This window comes from Sphaeramia orbicularis, chromosome 9 (genome assembly GCF_902148855.1).
Source record: "Sphaeramia orbicularis chromosome 9, fSphaOr1.1, whole genome shotgun sequence".
NCBI classification, from domain to species: domain Eukaryota; kingdom Metazoa; phylum Chordata; class Actinopteri; order Kurtiformes; family Apogonidae; genus Sphaeramia; species Sphaeramia orbicularis.
The window spans coordinates 8,978,441-8,994,034 of record NC_043965.1 but is presented as its reverse complement, the minus strand read 5'-3'; the positions used below and the strand labels follow the sequence as shown (position 1 = coordinate 8,994,034).

At 36.5% G+C, this 15,594-nt stretch overlaps 1 protein-coding gene across 1 annotated transcript in view; it reads left to right on the top strand.

Moving 5' to 3' along the window:
• The window catches only part of cds1 (CDP-diacylglycerol synthase (phosphatidate cytidylyltransferase) 1), a 52,611-nt gene extending 39,011 nt beyond the window's left edge, over nucleotides 1–13,600 (top strand). The window contains exons 6-13 of the mRNA XM_030143893.1: nucleotides 3,327–3,385; nucleotides 5,521–5,603; nucleotides 6,863–6,950; nucleotides 7,955–8,023; nucleotides 8,639–8,791; nucleotides 9,775–9,894; nucleotides 10,015–10,118; nucleotides 12,672–13,600. Coding sequence (XP_029999753.1) covers nucleotides 3,327–3,385; nucleotides 5,521–5,603; nucleotides 6,863–6,950; nucleotides 7,955–8,023; nucleotides 8,639–8,791; nucleotides 9,775–9,894; nucleotides 10,015–10,118; nucleotides 12,672–12,807 — 812 coding nt within the window. The 3' untranslated portion in view covers nucleotides 12,808–13,600. The remainder of the gene's footprint in view (nucleotides 1–3,326; nucleotides 3,386–5,520; nucleotides 5,604–6,862; nucleotides 6,951–7,954; nucleotides 8,024–8,638; nucleotides 8,792–9,774; nucleotides 9,895–10,014; nucleotides 10,119–12,671) is intronic.
• Nucleotides 13,601–15,594: the final 1,994 nt, after the last annotated feature.

The window sequence follows — 15,594 nt, the reverse complement described above, 5'->3', positions numbered from 1 at the left end:
GGACTGTAAAAAATATTGCACTGCTCTTTTTACTGATCTGTCCAAGGCATTTGATGCTGTAGATCACTCACTCTTTTTTTTTTTTTTTTTAAACCCGCCTCTACCACCCCTCTTCGGAGGACAACTTTATTTTTAATTACAGCTTGTGTTCAAGTAACAATCTCCAACTTCATATTCAAATTTTCTAGTTTTCTGAATAAATTGGTCATAAAATGTGATCTGATCTGCACACATCTGCAGTCACAACTACAAACCCAGTGTGTTTAACCTTAATACCACACAAACAGTTCTAATATTTCATGCCTTTATTGAACACAGCTGTTAAACACTCACAGTGCTGCTGGAAAAAGTAAGTGAACCCTTGAATTTAATAAGTGGTTGAACAGAAATAAGCTTAAACAAATGTTTTTAGTAGCTGCTGATCAAACTTGTACAACATTCAGGGATATTTTGGATCATTCATCCTCAGCTCAGCCTTATTCCTAGGGTGTCTGGTGTGGACGTTTATCTTCTATCTCTATTGAATTCAGGTCTGAGCTCTGACTGGGTGGTTCCAAAAGGGGATTTTCTTTTTTCTGAATTCATTCTGTAGTTTCTTTACTTCTACAGGGTGTCCCATAAGTCTCCATACATAGGAAAAATAAACGTTTCTTGACATAAACCATTTTAATTTATATAATATGCTCTATATGACTGCCATTTTGTCGGGAACACATTTCAATGCGTGTCCTCCACTGCTGAAGAACTATAAAGAAGAAATATAAAGAAATACATGTTAGAACCATATGTATTGTGTCTCATATGTATTATGTATGGAGACTTATGGGACACCCTGTATGTTGGTGCTCGTTCTGCTGATGTTAACCTATTGGATACGGTGATAAACTTGGAAATCCATTTAGTCCATGAGGCAGTAAAACAGAACCACATCATGATGGTCCTCCTCCAAACTTCCCTGTGGGGACGATGTCCTCATGTTAGTTCCAGTTCCCTACTAGTCCCTACTGCTATTCAACCTTAGTTTCATGAGTCCACAAAACATTTTTCCAGTTGTGTTGTGAAGTGTTAAGGTGTTCTTTGGTAAACTTTAGGCAGACAGTGATGTTTTTTTTTTGTTTGTTTTTTTTGAAAGTGGTATCTTTTTCTGTGGTGTCATGCATTGGACATGTTTTTTTTTTTTCAGTGTTTGACGTATAGTAAACTCTAGGAGTGTAACGGTGCACAAGAATTTTAGTTTGGTACGTTTTCTGTACAGGGGTCTTTGGTACATTTTCGATATGTTTTCAGTACAGTGAAGGAGACCAGTAGGGGGTGGGTGTAGGGGGGTTGTGCTCCGTGACTACCGAAAACCAAAAGTGAAACTTAACATGCATCGAATGTCCGGCTTCTGTGCTTCTGTTATACTCCCTGTTGTCATGTTTACCCCCCCACCCCCATCCCTACAAGATGTGTGCTGGAAGATTTAACGTTAGCGTTCATATTGAAAAGGGTAAAAAAAAAAAAAAAAAGCCTTTCCACTGGCTGTAGTGAAATGATAATCCACCAGGAGGCAAAAAACATGTATCAGGTAATGTACAACAGGTTTTTACCCTGTGCTGAAGGGTATTATCATCATCAGTTCGTTGTCCGTCCGTCCGTCTGTCCGTCCGTCTGTCTGTATGTGCAAAAACTTTGGCGTGCACTGATAAGTCAGGCCCAGGGTTTTCAAGTGCACACATGTTTTGTTTAAGGAAAGTATTGATCTTGTTGATTAGATAGAGGCCTCAGAACCTGGTGTAGCAAATATGATACAAATGGTTTCATAGGGTTAAATTGTCCCCATTTGTAGACGGTTTGTCTAACTGTGGTCTGGTGAGTTTTACTTGAGTCATGGTTCATATGAGCAGATGCTTCTTGTGAACAGCTTATGAGGTTTGAATGTTTCTTAGAAGTCAAAGTGGTTCCATGCATGGATCAAATCTCACCTGATGATTAGAGTTCAGGTTTGCAAATTCCTGACTCTATAAAGCAATTCCTGACTCATCTTTTTGGAGTCATTAGGGGTCACTTCCTTTTTCCAACACACTGTGAGTGTATATCCGCTTTGCTCAATAAAGACATGAAATATTATATTTTTTAATGTTAGGGCAGGGGTGTCAAACTCATTTTACTTCAGGGGCCACATTCATCTTAATAGGACCTGAAGTGGGCTGGACTGGTAAAATAATAACAGCAGAAAAAAGTAAAATTACATTATAATAATGTTTACGTCTACAAAGTTTCATTATGTTGAAGATTAAGATGAAGTTGTCAGTTACTGTTTAAAAATCCAATACCAAGTATGAACAGACACATTCAGAGTTGGACACTAGTATTCAGATATTTAACCCTTAGGTCCTCCTCAGGCATTTTGGTACATTTTTCCATTTTTCTCTCTTTTTTTTTTTTTTTTTTTTTTTTTCATTTGTTGATCATTTTGGTTATGTTGCAGCTTTCAGCATGAAATTTGGCAAGAACTTTTTGTTTTAGTTATATTTTGGAAATCCAGTGTCTTCTACTCTTAGATCTGTGAAAACTGTTGAATGTTTGGTAGTTTTGAGCAGGGCGGAAGTTGTTTAAGAGATTTATTTTAAAAAAAAGCTAGCAAAAATGCTAATGTATGATGATTTTATAGTAGTTTTCATGTGCATGTGCATTTTTGCCACAAAGATAACCAGTGTATAGTAAATTTGAGGAGGGCATAAAGGTTTAGGACACATGTCAATGCAACATTAATATCCTGCACTGGAAAAAACAATGCCCCTCTAAAAACAAGTAAAAAAGATATTAATACAAGATATTTTTGCTTGAATTAAGCAGAAAAATCTGACAATGGAACAAGTGAAAATTATCTTGGTAAGATTTCTTGAAATAAGATTTTCAAGATCTACTGTCTAAAAATAAGTATTTATATCTCACTGAAAAGTTCCTCTTCAGGTGATTTTGTCTTATTTTAAGTGTGATGAGATATTCTGACTAGAAATGAGAAAAATACACTTGGTAAGATTTAGATTTTTTCCAGTGTGAACAGGCCTTTAGTGGTGTGTAAACCCTGTAAACCCCAGGATGCTCTAAACCAATAGCATCTCTTCCTCCCACTGCTGCAGGTAACAACGCAGGTTCATACAGGGTCAACAATCTATGCACATGCAAATATCAGATGGTTTTAGCTCTGAAAATAGGGAACTGTTCGACTCCACACATGTCACACAAACACATGTGCAGTATGTAACATGTTGGATGTTATTTTTTTAGTCTATGCTCTTTCATCTTGAGTCAAAACTGACAGCATGTCTACTTTTCCGCAGGTTTCTGCATGTTTGTGCTGAGTTTAGTGAAGAAACATTACCGCCTGCAGTTTTATATGGTGTGTATCAGCCAAGTAACCCCCTCCTCTTCCTCCTTTCTCTGCCCACCACCACTAACTAACCCTCTCTCTCTCTGCTTCATACATCCTGTTTTACACTTGTTTGAATGTTATTTTGCATGAATTTCTGCCATTGTGGAAGTATTTTGGAACAGCTTTTTTTCCCTTTTTAGCCATTGGTCCTTTTAAAATGAAAAAGAAACCAATGTTAAATCTCCACCCATAACACAGTTGGGGTTAGAGAAACTAAACAGTGCAAACCAAAATACAAAAACCACATCAGCGAGTTTATGGACAATGCACACATTGATGAACAGGTGCAGTGAGTTCATTTCAGTGACTAATCCGGTTTACTAAGAAAGTGGAAATCAACGCAAACAAATTACCTGTTGTTCCTTGGTTGTATTTCTGTCATTAAACACCATATTAACCATCAGCCAATTTAACAACAGCAGAATATTTTAACACAATGTTTCCAGCGCTCACAAAAGGACACCGGGAACACCATTTTGATCCAGTTAAATCAGGCACAAAAGGCTAATAATGTGCTTTTTTGGCATTAAATAATGCTACAATAGACCTTTTTCAGTGCACACATTTTGCTTTATTGCAGCAGGACCAACACAGATTATCCTCATAACATCAATAATGGATCTGTCCCATTATCCTGGAACTGATAAACCTATATAATAAATGTAATTATATCTGTTCACCTTCTGGTTTAAAGTTCCAGAGGGTCTCCTGGAAAAAGGTCAAGTGGCATGAAATTTACTACTGTAAACACAACTTAACCCTTAAAGACCTAAACATCTACCGTCGACCAAAACCATCTACTGATCTAAAATGTTTAATACCTGTTCATCCACAGATTATATCAATACATGTAAATAATTGGTGTAAAATGCAGTTTGACAACTTTTCATGGTCATCAGATATGACCCATTTGGATGTTCATAGGCTTCGTAGTTACCGTGGAAACACCATCATCTTCTACAACACTGATTCACCAGTAAAACCCATGGAGTTGGATCAATGACAGTGGATGGACACACTTTGTTTATGTTCAGTTAATGATATCTTTGCTGAAAAAGTCTTTTTCTTCTTCAGTTTTCTCTGAAGTCTGAAATCTTAGCTTTTATGAACATCTACATGATCAGTAAATTAAAAAAAAAAAAGTAAAGTAAAAAATGTTATTATGTTGTTATTTGATGCTGAGAATTGGAGTGGGATTAAATAAGAGTTTCTTCTTCCCACTCCTTTCTGAGTGCAGATGAATGATTTTGGAATTTTGAACTTGCATGTATTCTGTAAATACTTGAAATAAACAAGTAAATGAATGAATGAAAAATTAAATATCGGGAAATTACTGATTTTTGCTGAAAAAATGCAAAATACGGAAGATAATATTATAATAAATGATGACCAATTACTTAAGAAAGGTTAAATATAGAGAAAAAACACACAGGACTTCAGCAATGGCTTCAGCTTGTTTTCCCTCATGCATCTTTTTATTTTGATGTATTTTCATTAGTGTTGTGACTGTAAGGATACTTTTGAAGATGAAACTCACTTTAATTGACTGTTTAAATCAGAGTTATTTGTAGATTAGAATTTAGGTTTTTTTTTTTCAAGTATTGTGCTTTAACTTTAACTGTCTTGGATTACTACCTGCTTAAATGTTGTCACCTTCCTAAAATAATAGCCATTTTTAAAACTTTTTCACAAAAAACTTACCCAGAAATGTGGTATTTGATGCGTTATGCAATTTTTCTAGGATGGTGACAATATGTAATGATAATGACTGTTTTCCCAGAGTTCACAGTAGGATAAAAAACTGAAAAAGAAGGCTGTTCCTCACCTCTATTCATCATGTTGCTGTGCTGTTCATTTTGTTCCAAGTATCATTATAAATTGTTACCTGCATACATCGTGTAAATGCTGCTCTCCTCTCATTTTCATTCATCGTCATGCGTCAGACTTGTTCTGCAGTGTTTGTTTTGTCAGTGTCAGTCACCTCGTCTGTTTTTTTTTCTGTATGATTCCACTAATTCTGACATGAGCCAGTGTCTGAACAGGCACCTCTACATTCCAGTGTAGTGACACTGTGGTGTTTGTGTTTGTGTTTGCCATTCCAGTTTGCTTGGACCCATGTGACCCTGTTGATTGTGGTAACTCAGTCCCACCTTGTCATTCAGAACCTGTTTGAAGGAATGATCTGGTAAGCAGGACAGAGGCAGAGCTGAGGAACCAGTCCTAATGCCTCTGACTATCATTCATGTACAGCTGCAGCTATTGATTATTTTTGTAAACGATTAATCTATAGATTATTTTCTTAGTAAAAGGATGTGTAAAAAAAAAAAAAAACATCTATGTAAAAATAACAACAGCTTAAATATGTATATCTAACAAGTGGTGTGAGGCACAACAAACCCCAGCCCTCGCACGTATTGTAAGTTGTTTTTGACATCAATCCAGCTGATGACATCATGTCTATGTGTGTGATGATGTCAGCATATCAGTTGCCTCTATATATGTACCAAGTTTGAAGTAAATTGAAACAAAATTGATGTTTTTAATGACATTTGAAACTTCGCCTATCATAAGTAAATGGGGGGAAAAAAGGTTTTAAAAATTCATAAAAAATTGGAACTTTGACCTACTTTTCCCAAGATGTAATGAGATCTATTCTGGGTCACTGGCAACGTATAAACCCAGTTTGGTATGAATTCAACCAGTAGTTTTGCTGCTAGAATGTTAAGAAACAAACAAACAAACTGAACCAAAAACAATACCCCTTGCCTCCCCTTCGGGGGGGCAGGGTAATAATTCATAGTTCACTTTGACGATAAGTATTTATTTTTATCAGATACACTAGAGCGGTGTTTTTCAACCTTGGGGTTGGGACCCCACAAGGGGTCGCCTGAATTTTCTAGTCATTGATAATATATGGTGAGTTGAGAGAGACAATCACAATACATGAAAGACATGACAAACTCTGAAACTGAAGCACTGTGGTTCTGTTTATCTGTCAAATGTTCATTGTGGTCAGTTTCAGATGCTGCAGCTCTTTCATAATTCATAGTTTGAATTCTTGTTTGTTCAGTATTAATTGTCAGCCTTGTAAATACAGGCTGGACTGACTGTACATATCCTGACCAAGGAAAATCAAATTCTCACTTTGTGCAGTAATCTACACCTGGCTTTTCTGCCTCCATCCATAATAATATACATTATATAGACTAAATGTCCTCTAAAATTAACATTTATTTGCAACATATATAGCAAACTATTGCATAATCAAATGTTTTGAATATCTGGGGTTGCCAGAAATTTGTGATGTTATAATGGGGTCACGAGACAAAAAAGGTTGGGAACCACTGCACTAGAGTCAAAGCAGCCATAACCAAATCAGATTATGGATGGTGTTCTTTCTGCTCCTCTTCCTCCAAACACTTGATTCAATTCCTGTTTTTTCAGGTTTATTGTCCCCATCTCCATTGTCATCTGCAATGACATCATGGCCTACCTGTTTGGATTCTTCTTTGGGAGAACTCCACTGATCAAAGTAAGTCAAATCTGGTAATGTTTAAGATGTCTTTACAACATTTACACACTGTGCACATGCTTTATTCACAATATGAGCCTAATGTATTTTTTCCTCCCCGTCACTTATAGCGACCAACATCTCTGTCTATTTTCCTTTTGTCTCTAAAGCATAAGCAGTGTTTTTTTCACAGAACTTTTTTATAGTTTATTATGATGTCTTTTGCCATTTACCAGCCTGTGAACCACAAGAGCTGTTGGTGTGTGGACAGTTTTCAAGATAAAATGTATTGCAAATATGGAAATTCAAAAGAAAGCAGGGTTATTAAAATTAAGTTTGTCTCAAATGTCTGTGTATTTTATATTTTGTGTGGTAGATTTGTAAATCTATATCCATTCCATATATATAACATAATAAAAATGTAATTATGAATGTATTGTTTATTATTATTGTTATTATTATTGTTGTTGTTATTATTATTATTATTATTATTATTATTATTATTATTATTATTATTATTATTATTAATATATGCTTATTTATTGTATCATTCATATTCATGTAATTTAATAGGTGGAACAGCGACAATTTAAGGCTAATAATGAGCTAAAAAATAATGAAATAGCAACAATCAATTTTTGTGTCAGTATGCTACCGAATATAGTTTATTAAATATATAAAATTTAAATAAAATGCTTGCATATTTGATTCTCATACATTTATCCATTCTGTATGTGTTTGTCTGATATTCTATCTTTAACTTTGTGAAAGTAAGTGTTAATACATTCATAGACATAATTTGATGTTTCACTGTTAAAACCAAGAAATACATATCATTTTTAAAGGCTGAATACTGAAAAAGCACATGAAAGGATGCTATTGCTGCACGCTCTTATGTCTATATTGAGCCAACGGCGAGCACAAGACTTTATGTTTAATCCCTTGGACGTAGTGGTGAAAGCAAGTAAATCCAATGTCATTTTGATATGAATGAAAACCTCTGTCTCCATGTGTAACCGCTGCAGCTTTCACCCAAAAAGACCTGGGAGGGCTTCATCGGAGGCTTCTTCTCCACTGTGGTGTTTGGTTTCATCGTGAGTACACTTGGCTTTTATAAGTCACTCATGTGATCTATATCGTACACACAGATTCCATGTATAAGGGGCGAATGTATTATATTGTAAAGGGCTGTTTTTTAATTGAATGTACAGTCGCGGAAAAGATTATTAGACCACCCCTTGTTTTCCTCAATTTCTTGTTCATTTAATGCCTGGTACAACTAAAGGTACATTTGTTTGGACAAATATAATGATAACAACAAGAATAGCTCATGAGAGTTTAATTGTAGAGCTGGTATCTAACCATTTTCCATGGTTTTCATGATAATAACCAAAATCCCTTCAGTTATTACATCAATAGCTATAGCATTGTACTGCCAAAAACAGTGCTTTTAGACATTCTAGGAGTTTATTTTCTGTCTGTATTAGTCACCGGATATACACAGGAGTTAGTACATGGTTGCATAACCATTGTTTCTGATGCCTTTTGATGATCTAATATTTTTTTTCCACAACTGTATGTGGAAATTCCTCATATTACTGCACAAACGGAGCAGAATACTTTTTTTTTTTCTCCCTATAACCTTTACCATAATGGAGCAGAATACTAAGAGCATCACTGACCCTTATCTCCTGTGTTTGTGCCTTCAGCTGGCCTACCTCCTGTCCCAGTTCCAGTACTTCGTGTGCCCTGTGGGCTACAACAGCGAGACCAACAGCTTCACCATTGAATGCGAGCCCTCGGATATCTTTGTGATGCAGGAGTACACCCTGCCCGCTGCCATACAGAACACACTACGATGGGTGAGCGGTCGTTCATCAGGTTCCTTTAATCTAAAGGGAAACAGACAGTTTAATTAGACAAATCTAACCCCTTTTTCTGGTGTTACTGTAGACTTTTAGAGACTTTGAAATGAAAACACGTATCGCCTTTTCTCAAAAATAAATCACTGAATATAAATCAGTCCTACTGACATTGACAGTTTTCTTTATTGTCCCTTTTTGCTCCATTTAGATTGTTAATGTAGACTGAAAATTACAAATGTTGTGGTTAAAAATGTGCATGTTTTACTGCAACTTGTTGTCATCTCCTAAGTGGACCATAAGGTTAAAAACTAAACAAATATATAAAAACACTAACCTAAGTAACTCCTCCAGAGTGTCTCTTTTGGGTCTCGTTAGTCAGTCCCTAAACCCAGATAAAGGAGGAGGGTTGGAATTGGAACATGAGAAAAAATTGAAGTAACAGAGTTTACAGGGTGTCCCATAAGTCTCCATACATAGGAATAATAAACGTTTCTTGACATAAACCATTTTTATTTATATAATATGCTCTATATGACTGCCATTTTGTCGGGAACACATTTCAATGCGTGTCCTCCACTGCTGAAGAACTATAAAGAAGAAATATAAAGAAATACATGTTAGAACCATATATGTATGGAATGTATTATGTCTCCTATGTATGGAGACTTATAGGACACCCTGTAGTTCATTTGTAGTTTCAAACACATTTAAGATTTTTTTAGTCTCACTTTTTGTCTAAACACAATGTTATTCCTCTCTCCTACATCGTTCATTACAATTACATGTACATTTACAATTATGCAAATTGGGTGATGATGACATTTAGCAATTTAGAACGACTTTTAGGACAAACAATAGATACTTTCATCACTGAGCAGTTAGAAACACACTGATGTCAGTTAAATTTCGGAGGATATTTTCTCTCTTAATTATAAAATAGTCTAATGAACTTCATTTACTGTTTGTTTCTTCTCTTCCAGAAAACTGTAAACCTGTACCCGTTCCAGATCCACAGCATCTTCCTGTCATCCTTCGGGTCTCTCATTGGGCCTTTTGGTGGTTTCTTTGCCAGTGGCTTTAAAAGAGCCTTTAAAATCAAAGTAAGAAACCTGTTGCTCTTTCTCTTTTGGTTTTTACCTCCTTTCCTCCAGCTCTTCTCCACACACAGATAAAACTCAGACCTACAGTTACAGAATGTGATGGTCTCTTCTGTCCTGCAGGACTTTGCCAATACCATCCCAGGTCACGGTGGCATCATGGATCGCTTTGACTGTCAGTACCTGATGGCCACATTTACACATGTATATATAGCCAGCTTCATCAGGTAAGCACATATATCTGACCAACACAGCTCTATGAAGTTACCATCACAGGCCTCATAGTAGTAGAAATACCTTTATTTTAAAGTTACTCAATAAAACAGGTTAAATGCATGTACTTGGACCAAAAAAGAGGTTTGAGTTTGCTTTTACCTGAAGTTGTTTGGATGCCTTTCAGTGGTGGAAAGTAACCTAGTCCTTTCACTGTAGGATAGTAATCCAATACTCATATGAGGTACTTTTACTTTACCCAAGTATTTCAGATATTTTCTGCAGCTTATACTTATACTACATTGCAGTGGTAAACATTATGATGTCAACTCCACTGCATTTGTCTGTTTCTTTTCAGAGGATATGATAAAATTGAGCCAAAATGAAGTGATAAACACGACACAGTTAATATGGTCATACTGTACTGTTCCACTGGGGGTTGACTTTAGATATAAATAAATAAATACACTCTTGACAAACCCTCTTGGATTCATTGAATGCATCATGACAAGATGAAAGCGGGTCCGTACTACTGAGTTCATGACAAGTTGACTCTCTAGAGATACATGGTTTTCACAGTACAGCAATGATAGAAACATACCATGGTGTTAAAGCATATGTTGCATGGCTGTAGACTAAAGTGGAATTGCCACTATTGGTTATTTTTGTAATCAATCTATTGTTTATTTTCTTTGATTTGATTAAGCAGTTATTTGAATAGGCAAAAATAGGTACAAATCTAAAACAGACACGTCTGAAAATGACAAATAACTAGTCCTTTATTCCAGAACAGCTCCTGAAACAACAATCACAAAAAGTATGACAGTAAAAGGATATATAAACATATCTATATAGAAATAACAACAACAACAACAACAGTATGAAAGTATATTAAAAAATATCTATAAATATAAATAACAAAAAAGTCAAACTAAATATACAAATAATATAGTCACTGCAGTCTTCAACACATTTGGATCCAACTTACTAACAACTTAAGAAGGAACAAAAATACAACTGTGTGTTAATCCTGGCATCATGTGCATCACAATAAGCATACGTGTGAAACACAACAGCGGAACCAATGTTTCGCGGCAGCAAAATTAAGGACACAAAGCTTTGATTCAGGAAAGTTGTCATTGACTACTCTTTGTGATGTTCAGTTGTTCTGTTGCAAGCAAAGGGAGCCCTCTAGCGGTCAGAATAATTTGCAGTAATATATATTTTGTACATGTCCCAAGAGCCAGACTCTGTGTCCGGGGATCGGGTCGTCGAGCCCCCTGCCGTCAACTGCCACCCAATCCACACTGCACCCGGCCCCTTCGATTCCCTCGGTGGGTGGTGGATCCTCCGGAGGGTGCATGTTGGACTCCGGCAGGGCTGCCCTTTGTCACCGGTTCTGTTCATAATTTTTATGGACAGAATTTCTAGGCGCAGCCAGGGGCCGGAGGGGGTCTGGTTTGGGGACCACAGGATTTCATCTCTGCTTTTTGCAGATGACGTTGTCCTGTTGGCCTCATCGAACCTGGACCGACCTTCAGCGTGCCCTGGGGCGGTTTGCAGCTGAATGTGAAGCGAGCGGGATGAGGATCAGCACCTCCAAATCCGAGGCCAAAAATCAAATCAATTCAAGTCAATTAATCATTTCAGCTCTTGACTAAACAACCAACAGTTTACAGACTTATTCAAATGAGCTCAACCCAGGGTTACCAATCTGCATTTAATACCTTGAAAAGTCTTTAAAAGGTATTATATTTGATATGGTAGGTCTGAAGTTATGTTGCCATAAACTTGTTGGCTGTTTTGCGTTTAAATGCGTCTGTTAAATGTCCAAGCTGCAAAGAAAGTAACGTTCGTCGACTCAGTTCCACCTGTTCCAACCCAACAGTTTTATTGAAACTAAGAGCCAATTATCACTAACTTTGGAGCCCCTGTGAGAAATGACTAGGAACAGTGGGATTCAGGGCATTGAAGTAAATAAATAAATGTTCCTAAATTCTAGGAGTCACAAATTTTGCCTGTATGGCCATGGAATAGGCTGTGAAATCGGCATTAAATTCTATTTTAAATAGTCTTACAAAGGTCTTAAAAAGTCTTAAATTTAACTCGTAGAAACCTGTAGGAACCCTGGGTCATTCCATCCCAAATCAACCACATTTCAGAAAGTGCCCCACATGACCCCCTCAGAAAATTCTGAAAAAATTCACACTTGTTCACCTACCAGATAAACGAACACATCCAAAATTTTAATGTCATATCTGTAATAGTTTAGATACAGCCCTTTGAAAATTAATGTTTTTGTTTTTTTTTATTTAATTTTGCAAATTTGCTTTTTGGCCAACTTTGAGGAGCTGTATCTGCTTAGGTATTCAAGCCACACTGCTGAAACTTACTGTCTGGGGTGAAATCCCCCTGAAAAGACCATATTTTGCATCAAAATAATTGTAGGTGCTTTCATGTTTGGTCCATGAGGCCTTGAATTCAGGTGAAAAGGCTAATTCTGTCAACCTTAAAGGTGTTCATGTCCAGGTTGTTTTCATGACTAACTGTGTGCTGTTGTCTTCCAGGGGACCCAATCCCAGTAAAGTGCTTCAACAGTTGCTGCTTCTTCAACCTGAACAGCAGCTCAGCATCTTCCACACTCTTCAGTCCCACCTGCGAGACAGGGGCATGTTACCAGCGGCCCCCGCCCACCATGACTGAACAGCCATATCTGTGCTCCACCTTTCACAGTAGTGTCTCCACACCTGAGATTACTCTGCAAACTACAAGGAAAAACACACTCAGCAGCTTCATTGCTTTCCACTTGGACTGGCACATCAAAAACAACGCAAGACAAACGCAGGCATCCGGTACGTTCGCAACAAGACATAAAAACATATTCCAGAACAAATGTAAGTCTCAAGCACATGGCTTTTTGAGCACAGGCAGACGATGGATGTGCTGTTTCCTTGTGGACAGCAAATATTGCACTGACTTTAGTTGAACAAACAGAATTCAGAAGCTTTTACCAGCAGAAACCGGGCCCACGGCGGTGGGTATTAAGGACCTGAGTTACAGCAAAAAAGACTTGATTGTGGGTTTTGGGTTCGGACGAGGTCAGGACGCAGCAGGGACGGATAAACATACTATAGACACTGTTTTATAAATGAACTTCTATTTAATTGTCTGAACCTCACAGCATTAAAAAACACATGTAGCATGTTCCACAGTCCCGTCTTGGACAACCGCTAAACAAAGCCATGTTTATTCTCTCTTAACTTTTAGCTCGCACAGTTGTCAATATGTTTGACCGTAGGCATGTTAGTGCAGATAATTAGAGCAGCAGCAGCGCACCATAATGCTCAACACAATGTATTGTACATAAATATATTTAAATATTTAAGGATATTTAGCTCAACAAATACCAAATATATAATTAACTATTGATCTGCTGGAGAAAAAGAAAACACTTTTAGGCAATGAGTAATATGCAAAAAAACACTAATAAATAAAATGTCAGTCATTGTAGCCTTAGCATGAACAAATAAGACTTTGAAGAGGTAGAGACATAGTTATTTTGAGGGTTTTATCGGTCAGCTTTTACTAGATTGTAAAAAATTTTAAGGAATAGTTGAATATTATGTGAAGTGTGCTCACTGGCTTTCTTAAATGATGAAGTTAGCATCTGTCTGATCATATTTAAGGGTTCAGCATACAGACTGGAAGCAATGGGAAATGCTAATCTAAAGGTCAGAGCCTGGTTGTAGCAGTGAAGCCCCCACCTCAACTCCAAATGAAGCAAAAGACTGTCACAGAAAATGATGTTTTTAAGTATTACTGTCAAAGAATTTAACATTTCTTTATTTTTTTCTTAGGAAACAACAACAAGTCATGGTAAAACATTAACTTTTTAACCAAAACATTTTTAATTTTCAGTCTACAATAACAATTGAAATGGACCAAAAAGAGACAATAGAGAAAACTGTCAATGTCAATGGGACTGACTTATATTCAGTAATTTGTGTTTTTTGATGTCACAGTCTCCAATAACACCAGAAGTAGGGGATAGATTTGTCACTAGTGGCTTTTTTGATAAAGAGTCTCTAGAGGGGTCTGAAAAATCACTAAATTTACCAACAAAGTGTCTAAGTTGTAAACACTGACTTTTACAGCTACAGACAGTGTGTGTTTTTATGACTGTGACAGAAAATTATTTGGTGTCATTTAGAGGAAAAATGTGTGTTGTAGCATTTGAGTCACTTTTCAGAAGTTGATCAAAGTCTCCAAACAAATTTTAAAAGTTGCTAAGGTAGTCTGAAAAGTCGCTAAAGTACTAAGTTGGCATCAGTGACAACAGGTTTATAAGCAGCAGAGTTTGATAAAAAGATTATCATCACATCATAAGTCGCTTTTCCATTGACCTTCAAATTGTGTGAAAATAACTTATGCATAAAAATTTACCTAAAGGAAAAATGACAATTTCGCCCAAACTCTCGTTTTTTGATTAAAAGTTTTTGTGCTGGCTAGAGGTGTTTTGTTTTGGGTGTAGCACAAATGATACATCATACAAACCTGGAATGGAAAAACCTTTTTCCGCAAAGAGAGTCACATGAATTAAAAAAACGGATGTTGACGGACGAAGCGAAGAAGAGTTTTAAAAGAAACATGGCGCGGTATGTGTGGACATTCCAGGAAACTGAATCATTTTTTTGATTTGGTACAGGATAGAGGGGTAATATATAGTAATAATTAATATATCTGTAAATCAACATGATATTTATGTTTGTTGCCATGTTTATGGAATGGCTTCTCTTGTCATCTCGCGATAATAAATCAACAAATCATCACATCTGTGATTTAATGGAAAAACTGACAATATGCACTTCTGTTTTTTCGACATTTAGTAAATATTGGTAAAGTTTTGCAGTTTTTATGTCCAATGGAAAAGCGACTATAGACTCGGACACAAATCATTAATATACACATTCTGCTCAGTCTGCGTTATGAGCCTTTACCGTCTGCTTCCTGCCTGCGTAATAATCCAAAACAAATGAACTGAGCACTTCTTCAAAATATGCAACTATTCCTTTCAAATAAAAGTCTGTGCTTCCTTTGTCCAGTGGTTTTAGATGCACTGTAGCAGTGAAGGTGGAGGACTTAACTTAGTGTCTTCTCATGCTTTGAATCACTGTTAAATGATTCCATTTCTGAATGTAGTTTACAATATAATACTGTCATATGGTCATCATTCTGCTCTGTCTGCAGTGGTAACACATGTTGAGCCTGAATACTTGCTTATACAGTAAGCATGTTTAAGTACAAATAATCAATTTTATTAGCAATAGTTTTATCTTATGCAAGGACCGGTTTTATTGCTGATTATAAGCTGTGGAAATGAGTTGGGTTTATGATAAATCACATTTGGTGTGACGTGTCAGACGATGCATTCAGAGTGTTTTATGAGTCCGTCTGACTGAATCCAGAGCTTTTTTACACAGATGCTTTTTT